The 17089-nt window shown below is 41.5% G+C and overlaps 1 protein-coding gene across 29 annotated transcripts in view; it reads right to left on the bottom strand.

The window, feature by feature from the left end:
* The window catches only part of CTBP2 (C-terminal binding protein 2), a 226210-nt gene that overhangs the window by 28349 nt on the left and 180772 nt on the right, over positions 1–17089 (bottom strand). For 25 of the 29 annotated variants that reach the window (XR_010589509.1, XR_010589510.1, XR_010589513.1 and 22 more), the window contains 2 exons: positions 9459–9613; positions 7980–8124 (listed from right to left, as the gene is read on the bottom strand). Coding sequence is in view for 17 of the 29 variants with exons in the window: in XM_065553541.1 (XP_065409613.1) it covers positions 7980–8124; positions 9459–9613 (300 nt within the window). In the remaining 12 variants the exon portion in view is untranslated. Of the gene's footprint in view, positions 1–7979; positions 8125–9458; positions 9614–15079; positions 15498–17089 lie in introns of those variants that run through there. The other 4 variants (XR_010589519.1, XR_010589521.1, XM_005305863.5 and 1 more) reach the window with 2 other exon arrangements.

The following is a 17089-nucleotide window of genomic DNA, read 5'->3' as shown; positions in this document are numbered from 1 at the left end:
GCATATTTTTGTATTGACAATGCTAAAATGTACCATAGAGTTTGCTGGCGGAGAGGTAAGTCACTGCGGAGAGGAGGGGAAGAGGGGGCTGGGAATGCCCCAACCAGTGGCTCCTACCTTGAGCCTGGCTCAGCTGCTAGTCCCTGCAAGGAGTGACTTGGGTTGGGTCAGACCCACCCCCAACTGCAGGAAGCTCCGCATCTCCCCCCTCCCCTCCCCCGCTTCCTGCCCCCATTGCCTCTCAGCCACGGTGGGAGGGGTCCCTGTACAGGGAGCTGCTCCCCCGTCCACCAAATCCCCATGCATCCGGACACCCCCCAGTCCCCCACCCCGCTGAGCCTCACCCCCTGCATCCAGAGCCCTGGACCCCCTCTGCCAAGTCTCACCCCTTACAAGCCCCCCACACTCTAACCCCCACCCCACTGAGCCCCAACCAGCTGCACCCGGATGCCCCTGCTGAGCCCCCTACATCCAGACCCCCCCCCCGCTACCCCTATCCCCCCCATGCTCCCTGTAGAACCCCAACTACCTTCACCTGCACCCGCCCTGCAGAGTCCCACTGCCCCTGCACCTGGAACCCCCCAACAGGCCCGTGGGCATCCAGCTCCCCACCACACCTGGACTCCCCTCTGAGCTGCCCACACCCAGATTGTCCCACACAGAATCTCCTCATCCCACACCTGGATCCGCCCACACTGACCCCTCTACACTTGGGTCCTACCTGGCCTGAGCCTGCCTGCCCTCACCTGGTGCAGAGGAGCAGGGCCCTGGAGGGTTTCTGAGGCAGGCCTGGCCCTTGCGCTGTGTCAGCCTCCACATTTATTTATTGACAAATAAAATTTGCAGAATTTTAAAAATATTGTGCACAGAATTTTTGGCACAGATTTCCTCTGGGAGTAAATGTTTGTACTGCAAATCTTGTAATATTGGCCAATGTAAAGGTCCGATCCAAGCCCACTGAAGTCAATGACAGCCCTTCCCCCGACTTCAGTGAGTTCTGGATCAGGCCCTAAAGCATTTATATGTCTATCGTTCTCAGTGGATGTGTAACTCTAATTAATGCTGAGAGGTGTTACACCCACTGTATAATGTGCATGGTGACGGGGAGATGGAGCTGAGGGAGGGGTAGGGTGAGGCCCCATAGGGTGTAATATGAAGTTAAAGTCTTCAAATGTAAATAATTGTACAGCTTTTGTTTATTTTTAAAAGAAAACACCAAGGAGCTACACAAACTATAGTCAAACTGTGAGCAACGTGTCAACAGTCCACAGCCAAATGAACATATTTTTGTAGATAAACACTTCAGCCAAGTATCTAATTCAAAATGATTGTTCCAAAGAGCATGCATTTTCTTTAGTTTTACTAAGATTTTGAAGGGATGAATTATGTTAACACCAGCCTATCAACAAACCTGAAAGAGCTGTGTTCATCTGGCAAGGCATAAATATCAGTTTGATTTTATATGCTAATGGTATCCATTAGTGGTAAAACAATTCACGATGCTCCTTGCAACAGCTCACTAACATTTCTGTAACACACAAATATGGCCAATATTATTATGACTCTTTAACCTAGTTAAGAATGCAACATTATTGTGATGGCGAGCATCACCAGGAGGCTGCCACACATAATCTTCGGGTATCTTTTTTTTTTTTTCCAGGTGAGGTGGGGGATAAGAACAAGTTTTGACTCTTAGGAAGACACGATGCACTGTTGCTAGTCTGGGGTTTTGCAAGGCTGTGTGCAGAGGCAGCTTCAGGAGAAAGGGAGCTGTGTGACATGCAGCAGAGTTTGCTCTCTGTCTTGGGCTCTGATTGGAGTCAATACTTGAGGCACAGCAGCTCCCTGGGAACTAGACATTGTTGTTGGGCTGAGATTCCTGGAAGATGGGACTACCCTGCATGCTGTTTGACCACACTTGTCCCAGGACTGATCTATGAGTGTAAATAAAATAAATCACTCATAGAATATACCCAGACAATACTCCACTGACTTCCCTATCCACGCCGATGTGATAGTGGCCAGAAAGACCATCTTAAGGGTAAGGTTTTATTTACACACATATACAAGTCCTGGGGCAAGGGTGGTTAGTAATCTGACAACAGCTCCATGAGTAACAGGAGGACAATGTTAAGACAACATGCAAGAGTCAGGTCTCCAACGGGAGGGTAAGTATGCAGATGTCCCTTGCGGAATCTGGATACCGTTGGCTACAACTGTACTGACATGACACAGCAATACTGCTGCAATGTGAACTCTGAGAGAACGAAGAGTCAATCCAGAATGTTTCAAGTGCAACACATAATTGAGGATCTTTGGTACTGGAGCTTCAACTGGTCCCAGAGCATGCTGGATAGGCTATATGGAGACCTGTTTCCATATGGAGGAGTAGGTCTTCCTGGCAGATGGCTTCCTGCTTTGTATGAGTATATCTTGGACCTCTTGATAACAGTCTCTGTCAGTAGTGCTCAAGGAGCCAAGATCCAAACCATCAGGTGCAACAACTATGGGTCTAGCTGCAATATCTGATTGTGGTTCTGAGATATCATGTCCAGGAAGATTGCTAGAGGGATGCAGGGCTGAATGGACATGTTCAAGAGGTCTGGCAGCCCGAACAGCCTTGTCTAATAGGCAGCTATTAGCATCAGCATGGACGTCTTCCCTCTCATTTTGGATATCACCCTGGGGATCAGGGGAACTGAGGAGAAAGATATATAGGAAACCTGGAGACCACTGTAAGGAGGCCAGGCTCAGATGCCCTCTAGAGTAGAAGTTCAGGCACTTAGTGTTGTCCTCGGTGGCATACCCCGTAGGTGAAATATCAGCTCTGCAATGGACACCTGCAGAGACCACTCGAGGTTGGTTATTGTGTGCCTGCTTAAAAAGTCTGCCAGGTTGTTGCTCACTCCTAGAAGATGAAGAGCCAATGGGATTATCCCATGGTGATGACGCCAGGTCTAATGGCTTCCTAGCAGAGAGGGGATGACCCAACACCTCCACACTTGTTGATGTAGTGCATCTGCACCATAGGGTCCCAGAGAACAGATAGGAATGCCATGCAGGCTGACTGGATGTCCCTGAACTCCAGGACATTCAGATCATCCTGGGACCTGGTCAAGAAAAGAACACGCTTTCATACGTTCTCTAGGTTCAGCCATTAAGTGGGCTCTTGTAGAACCTGGGCGGGAACGTGACTCTCTTGTTCACGTGATGCTTGGATGGAGATCACAATTGTAAGAGCCACAGATGAAATCTTGCAAGCAGCATTCAGTATATGCACAATGACAGGTGACCCAACAGCCCCAGACGTGTACACACCATTGCTGCCAGGTTCGACTGGAAGTCCCTTGTCATTGACTGAACAGACAGGCACTTGTCCCCCTAGCAGGTGAGCTCTCACCAACCGAGAGTTGATCATGGCTCCTATGAACTCTATTGTCTGCGATGCTGTTACAGACTCTTTTTCATAGTTCACAAGAAGTCCTAATTGGAGAACAGGTAGAGGATTCCAGGGCTGCTGCAGTTTCCTGCTTCGACCTTGCTCCTGATCAGCCTGTCATCTAGGCACGGATAGATGTGGAGTCCCTTCCTCCTTCAGTGTGCTGCCCCAACCCTCAGACATTTGTGAATATTCTTGGTGTTGTGGAGAGAACGAAGGGCAGTACTCTGTATTGTTAATTGTTGGGCCCCACTGTGAATCTAAGGTTCTTCCTGCAAGTCAAGAGCTATAAGCCAATTTTCAGTTTGGAGAGATGGAATGATGCAGGCAAGAGTTATTCTGAATCTGAGGCCAGAACCTGTATTTGTTGAGTCTTCTCAGGTCTAGGATAGGATGAAAACCCCTTTCTTCTTTGCAATAAGGGAACAAAAGCTGTGCTATCAAGATCTAAATATTACATTAAACAGGAGGAATTTCAGCACAGACATTAGAGACTTTAAACTGTAATATTTGCCTACTGCCTGTTTATTCAGTTGCAGCAGCAGCAGCAGCAGGGGAATGCAGGACAGAAGTAAAGTGCATGCACAGCACTTTTAACAACCCCTCATTAAGGATAACGCAGTTAGACGTGTCCCGGTGTTGCTTGCATTCAGTGTGTGCATGACTGATTTCAGAAAAGTTTCACCACCCCATCTAGTGTGGATGTTGCTGAAGAAGACCATTTAAAAATTTTTCAAAGGTGAAATTTTAATTCATCACAATCCAATCAGTTATGGCAAGGGGCTTGAGAGACATTTTTATAGAATAATTTCCTGCCATTAGGAGTTAAAATAAATAAATAAATAAAAAGGTGAAAAGTAGGGAAACTGTCTCCATAAAAATGCCCCATGTCTTTGTGACACAGGGCCAGAAAGGGTTACACAACTAGCAGGATAATTGACTCAGATTCAACCTGTAGAGACATACTAATAGATAATGATTTGTGTTTTTTGTGTGTTTACATATATATTGTTAGAGGTTGACAATGTAACCAAACGGTTCCTATCGCTGTATTCTGTTAATTCAAAGATCAAAAGGAGATATTAACATTTAAATGAACTGAATGTAGTAATATCATTGTCTTCATTTCTCTTTGAAGTATGTAGTAAACTACCTGTAAATGGCAAGATATGAGCAGTTGCCTTATTGTTAATCCCTGTAGCTAGTTACCAACGATGCTTAGGAAATAGGAGGTTACTTCAAAGTCACTATTCTTCACCTAAGGAATGCCTGCTGTCAAGAGGCTATCGGATAGCTTGCTTGAGAACTATAAAAATAACTCTTGGGCCCTGATCCTGTTATCTCAGATCTGCTTAAGCTTCATCAGGGGAAGTTTGAGTTGCAAGACGAAGGTCCCCAGCTCCAGTCTGGGTCACCCTAATATTGGACATTGGGCTGTGACCTATGGAACTAATTCTGAAAGAACTTTTGCAACTCTAAAGTTCATCTCTACTATGAAACTGATCTAAGAATTTTAGTCAAGTCTGTATGTATAATGATCTTTTAACCTATGCTCTCTCTCTCCTTTTTTAATAAATCTTATTTTAGTTAATATGAATTGGCTGTAAAGCGTGTATTTGGGTAAGATCTGCAATATTCATTAACCTGGTGGGTAATGTGTCTGATCTTTTGGGATTGGTAGAATTTTTTATATGATGAACAAGATTTTCAGTAATCCTCATCATATTTGACTTGGCTGTCTGGGTGAGAGCTCAAGGCTGGGTTGCTTTAAGGGAACTGTGTTTCTGGTTTCTGGGTACCCAGTAAGGTATTTTAGAAGTTATTTTGTTGCTGGCTTGGTGAATCTAAGTATTAGAATAACCACCAGTTTGGGAGATTGTCTGCTCAATTAGGGCAAACTGCAAAGAATGGGACAATCTCAGTGTGCCCCACCTTGGGATTCTGGTCAGTGTATAATTATAACACAAATTAGGCCATTAGGTATGTGATGAAGACTAGCTTGGTTTGCCAAATCAGTGCCATCCTGGATAATTCTAATTAAAATCTAACAGGAATATTGTGAACAGTTATCGTTAATGTATCTGAAAGGGAGGTGAGAATGACATTTATAGCCACGATTATCTACTTTGGATTATATTCTTTCCTCAAAAACTTCTTGATATGGAGTACATGATTAGCGTGTGGTGTCAAGGCTGGTTGGCATGATTGTTAATATTTCTACACAAGTGGATCCAGAGTGATTTCTTCTTCGGAACATAGGGCATCATGAAAACATCTATACGCGACTCTGAAGTTTCAGAAGTTAACTACGGAAGATCTACAAACTGCAGAGGAACTATCATGTATCTGTTTAATCACAGATATCTATCCCTGTCACAAGAGTAGACGCTGGCAAGGAGACGTTAGCAGCTGTAGCTTTGGTTTATAACTAATAGCAATGAATAATAAATGGTTTGACCATTATAGAAGCACTTTTCCTTAGGGATATTTGCTCTGTTCCAATCTGTCAGAACTGCTGCACATCTGTTATGCAAAAGTATACAAAGTTTTGTGTCAAAGCACTGCCTAGATTCATGGGTGAATGCTGCCTTTGCTTTTATATGGGTACAGTGCATCTCTATGGGGACATGAAAAAGTAAAGTAAGTTTCTCAGTAGATCTGTGAGAACATTTTTTAATGTCATTTTCCTGGTCCCATAAAGAAAAGAAGCTTTTGTTAATGTCAAAAAAGAACGGATATGAAAAACCTGTGATCAGACAGTAAAAACAGAATTGTTATCCACACCTAGGCAACAGACAGGAACAAGTGGTGCAGAAAAAAATAAATCTTTTCAAATATATAGCCACTGACGTTATTTTACAAATCCCAGAAACTGCTACAAAGCAGGTGAGAGACTGCAGGGATTGCAGCCATCCTAAAGTAAAACAAAAGCAGCTCCGTCACAACAGGGCTTATCCTATTAGCCTGTACAACCCTGTTGTTATTATTAATTTCTGCTTCTCATAATCATCAGGAAGAGCAAAGAGGCTGTGGAGAGGCAGCTCTGAACTTTCTGTAGCACAGGGTGTTCATCTGGAATGCTGTTAGGTAACACAGGGATTCTGTTTCAATTCCACAATTTAAAATGAATTAACTATTTGGTGTAAAGGTTGAATTTCGTTGCTCTTACGGTAATTATTCCAAGTAGGAGATAGCTGAGTGTGAGAGAGTATGCGTTAAATGAGCCTGAATGTCTGAAATCAGAATTGAGCCACTTGTGTTCAGATGATGGATACTGCATGACTCGTCACTATGTTTAGCCACCTGTCATGTATCGGCTATACAGAGTTAAAGATCTCTTCTTAGTTTAAAAAAAAATTCCCTTCTAGATAGTGGTGCCAATTGAACTTTTGGCTACATTTGTAGAGAGAAATTACATCTTCCACTTCATACCCCATCATTTGGCCACCCAATTTGCAATGTTTAAAAGGGAGGATTATGCAGCAGTGTTTGTAAGAGTAAGAGTTACAAATACAGAAGAATCTGTCACACTAAGAAGACACTGCTCTTCTAGCTAAAAAATACTTCACGATGCTAGGATTTGCTTTTTAGGAATGACTATTTGAAACTATCAAAGGGGTAGCCGTGTTAGTCTGGATCTGTAAAAGCAGCAAAGAGTCCTGTGGCACCTTATAGACTAACAGACGTATAGGAGCATGAGCTTTCGTGGGTGAATACATCCGACGAAGTGGGTATTCACCCACGAAAGCTCATGCTCCAATACGTCTGTTAGTCTATAAGGTGCCACAGGACTCTGCTATTTGAAACTATTTTACCTGAAATATCTAAGGGTCTAAATGTCTGTTGTTCTTATTTTCCTGAGACAAAATCTTTAATACAAGCAATCTTGAGCAATGCTGTCATGGTACTTCTTGATGGATTGCATTCTTTGGACTAAATTTCAAAAGGGGTCTCAACACAGCTACTAGAATTGTAGATGCAATTTAGCTCACCCAGTTATTTGTATGTGCAAATCCCCAGAGTTCTGCAAGCAATCTGCATTTGCATGCAACTTGGGCAGACCCATAACTATTCAACTGGTGATTGCAAAAAAAAAGTGCCTGCAACTGTTGATGGTAGTTTCTGACTATTTGATTACGCAGATACAAATTAAACATGATGGAGAAATAAATACTAACAAGAATAAGAAAAACATCCCACAGAACTAATAAAATCAATCTAAAACATACATCAATCTCATTTTTTTGTGCTGTGGGTGGATATATATATATTTCTAACTGGGGCAAGTTTAAAAAAGCAGTTTCTAAAATTGCAATTGTCCACGCTTTTGTGTATTTCGCAGTCATGTTCCTTTGCATGCAACATCTTAAAACACACAAAACTGCACCCACAATTTTAGGGGCTGAGTCAAAACCCACTTGAAAATTTGGTCTGACATGTCACGTTGATCAAATGCAGGAAAGAAACAATGTCACCTGTGTTGATTTAAAGAGAAACAAACAAATGGCAGAGGGGCCATTGGCACGGAATGGACACATACCGAGCTCCCCTGCAGCTTTGATATCGATGTTGTCATAGCCACTGCCTATTCGAACGATGACCCTTAAGGCCTTGAACTTCTCTAGATCTTCTCGGGTGAGGGTGATAGTGTGGTACATCATTGCCCCAACGGCTTCATTTAATACCTGAAACAGAACAAAAAGACGTCCGAAAATCCTAGTCATTTAGGTGGGGAAGAACTGGGTACAAGTGTTACAGTAGTGTACAATGGAAACAATGGGCCTGACCCTCCTGAGCTTGTGGTGCTGTACGCCCTTGACTGTGGCAGGAGTTAACAGGAGTTGAGGGCACACTCTAAGGTAAGGTCCAGTATTTGTGAGACGCTTCATCCTTAGAGGAGACACTGCACTAGAGCTCTATAGGCAATTAATGCCACATTGACTTCGAGGAGATCTTATACACTGGAACAAGCTTAGGGAAAAGTCCAGTTATACAATAAGAAATGTAACTGGTGAGCATTTCTATGTGCTCCCCTTGGTATTATACAAGTATTTATTACACTAGAGGGTCGCACACTGTTACTTCTGTAGGCTGAGCTCACTGCACACATCAGAAGGTCTTTGCATTCCTTCTTTCTCCCCCACAAGCTCCCTGTGTGCCACCCTCCCTACCCCTCTATTTCAGGGGCTCCCTGCAATTCCCCCACCCCTCAGTCAGAGCTCTGTGAGTCCCCAATTCTCCCATTCTGGGGTCCCCCAATTCTCCCCTACTGAGATCACCCATTTCCTCCCATGCCAGAGGCTGGGTGTGTGTCCTCCTTCCCCCCTCGTCATTATTTTTTTTCTTTCTGTCTAGGGAGGTAAATCATTCCAGCTGTCAACATTTTAAACTCTATTGGGAGGATGGGCCAAGCTGAGATGGGGGATGCAGTTAGGTTGCAAGGTGTTAATGGCTGCCAATAACCAGTTCTTTGATACGGAGACAATTATAGACTTGGTTGAAGCTGATGTGTATGCTAACCAGATTCCAGGAGCTCCATGGGTCCCCCATTTCCCTCTTCCAGTTGACTGATTTTCTCCAAAATCAACAGAGTTCTGCCCACTGACACCTAGAATTTTCCCTGAAATTTTGGAATTGATTGGGTGCAACATTCAAAAGTTTACATCCAAACAGACAGACCGATGCCACTGAGTTGAGCGCAGGACCCCACACTGAATGTGAGAGTTGTCTGAAAAACTTCGAAATTAGAAATGTTGAGGGCATTTTTTTAATTAAAATTTTGATGCAAAAAAGCCAAACAAAAAACAAAACAAAACCCTCCTGAAATATCTATGAAAATTACATCCTGATTTCCAGCCAGTTCTACTGAGTAGTAAGCCACAGATATTTTTAGAAGTATGGTCAGTTCATCACACTAAAATGCAGCACCCAAACAGGAAAATAAATACGCTGTTAAAGAGGACAAGCATCTTTTTCCCCTTCAAAAACATCTCAATGAAGTTACAGAAGTTAAATTTACCTTCTCGTGAATCTCCTGAGTTGATTGTGCATCACAGAATGCAACAGTAGCCAAGTCTTTCAAAATTGGCATCTCCACTGTACAGTCTCTTCCATCTAACAAAGCCACCAAAGGACGAGGATGCATAGGGCCATTCATTATTTGTGGGCGAATACCTGCAATCAAAAGGAGTTTTACTGTTAGATCAGCAGGACATAAACACTTCTCAGTCTATAGTTGCTCCTGTTTGGGTATTATTTGAACTTGGTTTCAGTGTCAAGTGGGAAGTGGCTGCATACAACACAAGTTTATTGTATTTGAAGCTTTAGGAAGTAGTTTGGCTGGACGAGAAGGATGCTGGGAGACTCAGCATAGGTATCAGTTGATTATTGATACATTCTCTATTAGGGAAATACATCGGTGCCCCACCCTGATCTACCATGCATTTTCCAACTCCAACTACTATTACTATAGGGCTCCTGACTTTGATCTCACCCTTTTTTTTTTTTTTTTTTTTACTGGTGCCACTCCATTAACTCCAGTGCAGTTACTCCTGATCAACACAGGTGTAAGTGAAAGTAGAATATGGCCCTAGAATTAGGTTTTGCTAGGGTATCCTTATATTTCAATATATGTCACCAAATAAGACAGACTCCCCACTTTTGTTTTCTTGAGTGTGTGTGCAAACTAATTTGTTCAACACTGAAATCCCAGCCCCACTGAAGCCCTGACTTCAATGGGGTCAGAATTTCACTCTATATGTTTGTACAGGCCTTTAAAATTGTGGTTTTTGAGGAAAGACTCTAGCATTCCTACTACCTCAGAAAATAGACTCTGGGCAACAATCATTCCATAAACAAACAGGTGTTTACCCCAAAAGGAAAAGGAAGGGAAGAGCCAACCAAGAAACATAGATCAAACAGTTCTTTAATAGAAATAGAATAGGAATCTCTTTTGTTGTACAAATGTGTATCATTAGGGTTGAGTGGGGGACATGCCCTACACACACATCTTAGTTCATGAAATCAGTAGCAATATTATAAGTCAGAGTAACTGTTTCTCTTCTGTCTCTGCACCACACATTGCAAACTGGCGTTTGGAGCAGGTGAGAGGAATCTGTGTGCACATATGGGGACTATACCTTAAACTCCCCTACCCCAGCTGCTGTGGGAAATCTTCAGGATTCCTTCTTGAGCATGTGCAACCAGAGCTGGGAGTGACAGCAGCCAGGAAACAGCTCAGAGGGTTTTTGTTATTCTTACATGGATCCACTTACAAGAATTTTTCCCACACGTTTATTTTGCACTCAAGATGTAATTGTGTGTTTGTTAAACTGAGCTGCCTTTTCTACAACTACATGTTCTCAGCCTCGTCTCTTTTTAAGCTAAGGTTAACCAACAAGCAATTGTGCCAAATGGGGACCCAGGAACCAGGACTCCTGTGTGCTATGCCTAGCTCTGCCAATGACTCACTGTTTCATTTTTGGATAAGTCCCTTAAAAGATACTAAGCCTCAGTTTATCAGTATGTAGAATAGTGATATAATTAGGGTTCTGTGACAGTGTTTAATTTGTTGTTGTTTTTTTCACAAAATGTTGCAAAAATATTTTCACAGTATAATTCCAGGCAATTTCACAGTCCAGTAAAGCCCGTCTCCTTCAAACATGTGTGCCTTTACGCATAAGAGTAGTCTCAGTATGCATGTGCTTAAGTGCCCTAAATTAATTTTGTGCGATAGCTTTGTAAAATGGAGGACTGGCACCAAAACATGCAAGCTTTCATGGCTTTTATGCAAGAGAAACCCTCCCTCTCCCCACGTACACTGCAATGAAATTTCAAAAACGGAGGTTTTTACTTGGAAATTTTGAATTTTGTTAAAAAGAATCATTCAGAAATGGTCCCATTTCCAATGGTATACAATGCTAAGCCCTCAAACATTGAGATTTTCCAAATTTCATTGTGAATATTTCATAGAGGCCTGGCTATCCTATTTACCTATGTCACAGGGGTCTGAGGTTTAACACTTGTAAAGTGCTTGGAAATCACTGGATGAAATAGTAATTTTTTTTAAATGAATCAGTATCTGGGGAGCATAGTACTTTGGATCTCTGACCCATGCATTAAGTGTTCTGGGTTCAAATTTTCAAAGATGGCAGCTAATTCTGGGTATTTAACTTAAGCAACCTTAGGCCTGATTTTCAGAAGTTGTAAATACCCATCGCTCCTGTTAACCTTGATTTGAGTTGTGGATGTTCAGCCCTTCTGAAAATGCGGGCCCAATGTGTTCTAATTTTGACCCTCAAAAATATAAGAGGCCATTTTTTAAAATGTTGGCCATAAGAGATGCCTGTCTGATAGAGGAACCAGGCAGAATCTTTTTTGATTTTCTTTTTCGGTCTAGGTTAAGAACACATCTGTTCTACCTAGTTACTCTACTATATTATTCAGGTGGTGATGGAAATAATGACGGTCTTCAGTACATCTAGATCTGATAGTCATCTCCCTGCTACATTAAGTTCCAAACATATCAATTTACTAGTTATTACAGTAATCGTTCATGATGATTATTTGGACAAGCGCTGGGTTATTTTATCGTGGAGAAGTCAACGGAGTTATTTTAACTGTGAAAAATCAAATTACATTTCCCATTCCTTTCTAAAGTGGAGACCTGTGACTAGTTAAGGAGGGTCACAGGGGAAGTCATAAATACCTAAACAAAGAGCATTACAGAACAAATGCCATAGTCTGTGACTCTACAGCTATTCAAAAAGCAGATAAAAAAAGAACCCAGAAAAGGGGGGATCGTTTACTGAATGGAACTAAGATCTCTCACTTGCAGCACTGGCTTCCTGGATAATGGTCAACATGGCAATATCCTGCTGTGGAAAAGGCCAAAAGTGGTGTCAGTGTAACCCTTATGCCAAAAAATGACAACGAGGGAAGGAAACTAATGAGAACACCACCACGCTGATTTAAAAAAAAAATGAAAAAAATTAAACATGCATTGTTATCCAGATTTCAGTCAGGTGAACAACATTAGCAAGATCTACATCAAATAATATGTGAAAGACAGACTGAAACACAATGAGCCAAAATCATGCTTTGCAGAACTCCACTGAAGCCAACTCACTTACCCCAGGGAGGAATCTGCACTGGTATGTATTGAATACTGATTAAAAACTTGTTATACTTGTTTGGGGGGGAAAGGGGGGGAGAAATAAACCCTGGGCATAGGCAAATTTAGCAGAAATATGTTTAATGGTTCTCAGATATTGTTTTATTGACTGGGATTTAAAAAAATAAAACCCAAAACAAACAGAAGTTCTGATGAAATATTTTCAAAATGTAACATGAACGTTTTTCTAAACAGGTTGCCTTTTTTCTATTGAGATTTCCTTTTGCACTTACTGGAAGTAATACATCATGCTTGCAGTATTTTATCCAGATGGAAGTGCAACTGTGTCAGTTTGGATGGTACAGAGCTGAGATGATTTGGATAAGTGAAAGAAGCTTGCCATAAGCAGATAAGAATAAAACATGTATCAATCTCAAATGCTTACCATCCATAAGTGAAGCATTATTCTTCAGCGAGGTTCATCACTTTTCCTATTTAATAAGCAACTTAATCACAACACTGATTAACTGTTACTAAGGTGTAACCAAGCCTAGACCATCACATAATGACAGCCTCATATTGTTATGGCAAAGAAAGGATATGCTCACAGGCAAATGGCACAGTATAAATAGTTACATCACCACCTGGACAATGGCTTTAGTAGTCACTGAGATTTACATCATGTGCTGGCCAATGTGTTTCTCAGCCAAACATAATCAGAGCTTGCTGCCTATGCAGGGTAAGAACTCTTTACAAACAGTGATGTAGACAAGACGAGGTTGGGTAATTATTTTCTCAAATAATGTAACAAGTAAAACAAAACCAATGGCTATCTGAAACTTGGACACTTAAACTGAAACGCTTCCCAACCAACTGTTTTATCATCCTATCATTACATAAGTGACTTTGTAGGTCACAAGAATTATTATTTTTTGGAAACATGACATCTGTGTCTTTGCTTGGGATTACGGATGTAATTGTGTGTGATGACATAGGCTCCTTAGACATGTCAAGCTAGTCTACAGACAAAAATACACTTGCCCAGGATGAATGTGAGCTGGAAATTGTGCTAAATATTTAGAAGAATGGCTCTCATTTTCTCTTACTACAATGAAGTAATTGACTTCAATTTGACAGGGAAAGAAAGTTTTGAAGCAGATCAATATGAGATGAAGTGCATAATGTACAGTAATTACATTTTAATAAAAACCATTGACAGGTTTGCAAGTTAAATCATACAGTGCAATATATTTTCCTTGGCTGGTTCATTTTTTGTATCTATCTAGTTGTAGCTCTATGACTCTGTATATAAACTTTACAGATCTATTATGCATATATTTTATACACAAACTCAAACCAAACTGCTGGGACACAGGAAAATCAAATTTATGGACTCAAACGTCATAATTTTTCTCCTTCTTTTAACTTATGCAACACATTTGACACATATGACTGCTTCATTAAGAATTGATAAGCAAAAAAAAAAAAAATCAGAAAGTAATTAAAAAATTCCCCCACTCAAAATTCCCATTCAAGGTTTAAATCATGGGCCTTAAACCTTTAATTCTGCAGCACATTTCTCTATCACATAAGTGTTGGGAACACGGGGAATGGAAACGCAGCATATAAAATAATATAAAGCACAGAGCTAATCTATGAAGAGTTATTAAGCACATAAAACAAGGAGTTATCCCCACTGTAAAAAATGCACAGTTCTGTCTCAATTCATGGGCACGTAGCTACAAATAAGAGGGAGCCACAAACAGAGATGGAGAACATGCAATGTCTCTTTTTCTAGTGAGATTAGCGCTCTTTATCATCAAGGAAATATATTATAAAAATATACCGGGATGTATAACATTAAAAAGCTTTCCACTCCTTTGAAGTTTTCTGATTTGAAGATAAATCATAATAAAGCTTGCAAAGTTGACCCAAGCACTGTTCATTATATATATTTTGGGGCATTCCCTGCTATCTCTGGACTTCTTCCAGCATTTCAGTGGACAGCTTTTTAAGGAAGGGAGGAGAAAGAAAAAAACCCTTTCCCTGTAACACTGAGAACTCAAACTCCACCCCGATTCACAAGCAGCACAGCTTGTTGCACCCAGCTCAGTGTATAAAGTGCTTTTGTTTCATTTTTAATACACAAAGCCTGCTTGTCTTCTTTTGCAGCTCCTCCCCTTTGCCACCCACTTGTATCCGATTCCAGTGGCACCCCTGCCAAGAGAATTAGGGAGTGCTCCCTGCTAAATGGCAGTCTTTGTGTGACCGCAAGTCGGCTGGTACTATCTCACAGAAACAAAAGCAGAAGCCATTTGCCTAATACTTATTAATCTCAGTTGCCTACGCCACGCAGCTATTAAAAAAAAAAAGCTTTAAACATGTTCACTTGCACTATATAAAAGTGTATCAAGAAGCAAGCCCGACAATCTATTGAATTACACATTCACAACAAAGTAGCTACAGTTTTACAGTCAACTACACACTTTATTAAACAAACAGAAAAGAAACAGGAAATTTCCCCTTGCCTGGAAAATGTTGCCTCCACATTCTTCTTCTTATTAAAAACCGCACATGGTAGCAGCGGAGGGAGGGAGGGAGGGAGAAGAGGGGGGAAAAAAAACCCCACACAGGATAAAATACTACCACTTTCAGTGCGCTGACTCTCCTCTCGTCTACGAAGGAGTATCTTCAAACAAGCAATCCCACAGCCCACAGCTGCAACATCTCAAGACAAATGTCTCTTTGAACACGGAGGGAAAGAAAAGGCTTTTGTCCTGAGCTACAGAATAATAGTCTGAAATTGCTAGAGGAGTTACAGTCACCTCTGTGCAGCTCCCAACTCTTTAGAGCACTCCCTCCAGACTTTGCCGAAGCTTTTAACTAATCATAGTTCTTTCCCAGCCCTTGAATAAAATCATGTGAGTGCCAGCCAAAAAATCTTATGCTGTGCACACTAAAGGGCTTGTATATGTTGGGTTTTTTTTCCCCCTCTCATTGACTTGCACATACGTCTCTTTTCTTGGTTGTCTTGAATGGATTTAATCTGTGCCATGCTGCAGTTTTTCATTACTTAAAGAAGTCAAACATGCTTCTCTATGTACAGTATATGGAACAAGTCTCCATGTTCAAACTGATAGCTTGCAACAACAACAATCCAAGGGATCAACAGCAGTAGGGTTTGGAGATCTGATTTAGATAAATACCCAAAGTTAAGGGGCCACATTTATTCTTGGTGTGTAAGTCAACTGGTTTTCAATGGGCGCATACCAGAGATGAATTTGGCTCTTCAGCAGTACCATTTGCATCTACAAAACTTGGCTAGCAATCCTGCAACATGAGATCCCTACACCAGTTGGGCCAGGAATCTCTGAGAACAGCTTGCTTCACTGTGACCTTTGGGCTCATCAGCTTTTGGCTGAAATGAGGAAGTGTAGAGGGTGTTCAACAATGAAAAATAATGGAAAGGAGAAAACATCCATCCATTCCTCGTTCCCAGAACCATACCTTAATCATAACTCCATTCTTCCTTGACATCCCATGCCATCTTAACGGGTCACCATAACCACTGTAACTTGCCTAATTAATAGATATATGTTCCCATAAACTCCCACTCAGCTTTCCCTCCCAGTTTCCAGATGTTCTCGCCATGCTTATGGGCCCAATCTGCAACCCCCTTTCTCATGCAAGTAGCCCCTACTCAGCCATGTATTTCCATTTGAATCAATGGGAGCACTTGCATGAATAAGGGTTTGCAACTATAGATGTGCAGTGGGTTCAGGACACCTGTGTAGCTTAGCATCCTCATGGCCAACCACATTTCCCCATGTATTCAGTTCCTCTTATAAAGTAAATTAACTGATAGCATAAATCCTTTGCCCTCTGTCAATTTTGATCAGGGAATTCATTTGCTAAAAATCAGTTTTTTAGGGTTTGAGTATATCTACATGAACGCTAGTCTGGATCCACAGTCCCTCAGTTATTGACCTTGTATGGGTTCCCAGTGTGAGATTGGCAAGGAGTGGGATTGTAGCATTTACGGCCCTGTATTAAAAGTAGCAGGAATTTCATTTGTGTGTGACTTTCGATTACTAATCAACATTTAGCTGTTGTTCTCTTTACTTCTGTCGGATATTTTATTTATTGGCTGAGAATTTTTTGCTGCTCTTGTTTTGTTGTTGTTATTGTTGACGGAGAATAGAAAAAATAATGGACCCAAACCTCAAACCAAACTACTCCATGGAGATTTGGTAAATCTGGATTCATTTCCTGGATCTGGGAGACTTAACATGACTGTGCAAGTCATGTTAGCTTCTCTGCACCTCAGTTCCCCATCTATAACACAAGGACAATAATACATATCTATCTATTGTACGTATATGGTCCCCTTTACAGTAGCATTTGAGCACCTCAAACTCTTGACTGTATTTATCCTCACAAAACCCATGTGAGGTATTATCCCCATTGCACAAGTGAGAAACTGAGGCAAGGGAGACAAAGGCAACAGAGGAAATCTGTGGCAGAGCCGTGAATTGAAT

The sequence above is a fragment of the Chrysemys picta genome, chromosome 7 (assembly GCF_011386835.1).
Source record: "Chrysemys picta bellii isolate R12L10 chromosome 7, ASM1138683v2, whole genome shotgun sequence".
In the NCBI taxonomy this organism is placed as follows: domain Eukaryota; kingdom Metazoa; phylum Chordata; order Testudines; family Emydidae; genus Chrysemys; species Chrysemys picta.
The sequence above is the reverse complement of the archived record's forward strand: the minus strand, read 5'-3'. Positions and strand labels throughout refer to the sequence as shown.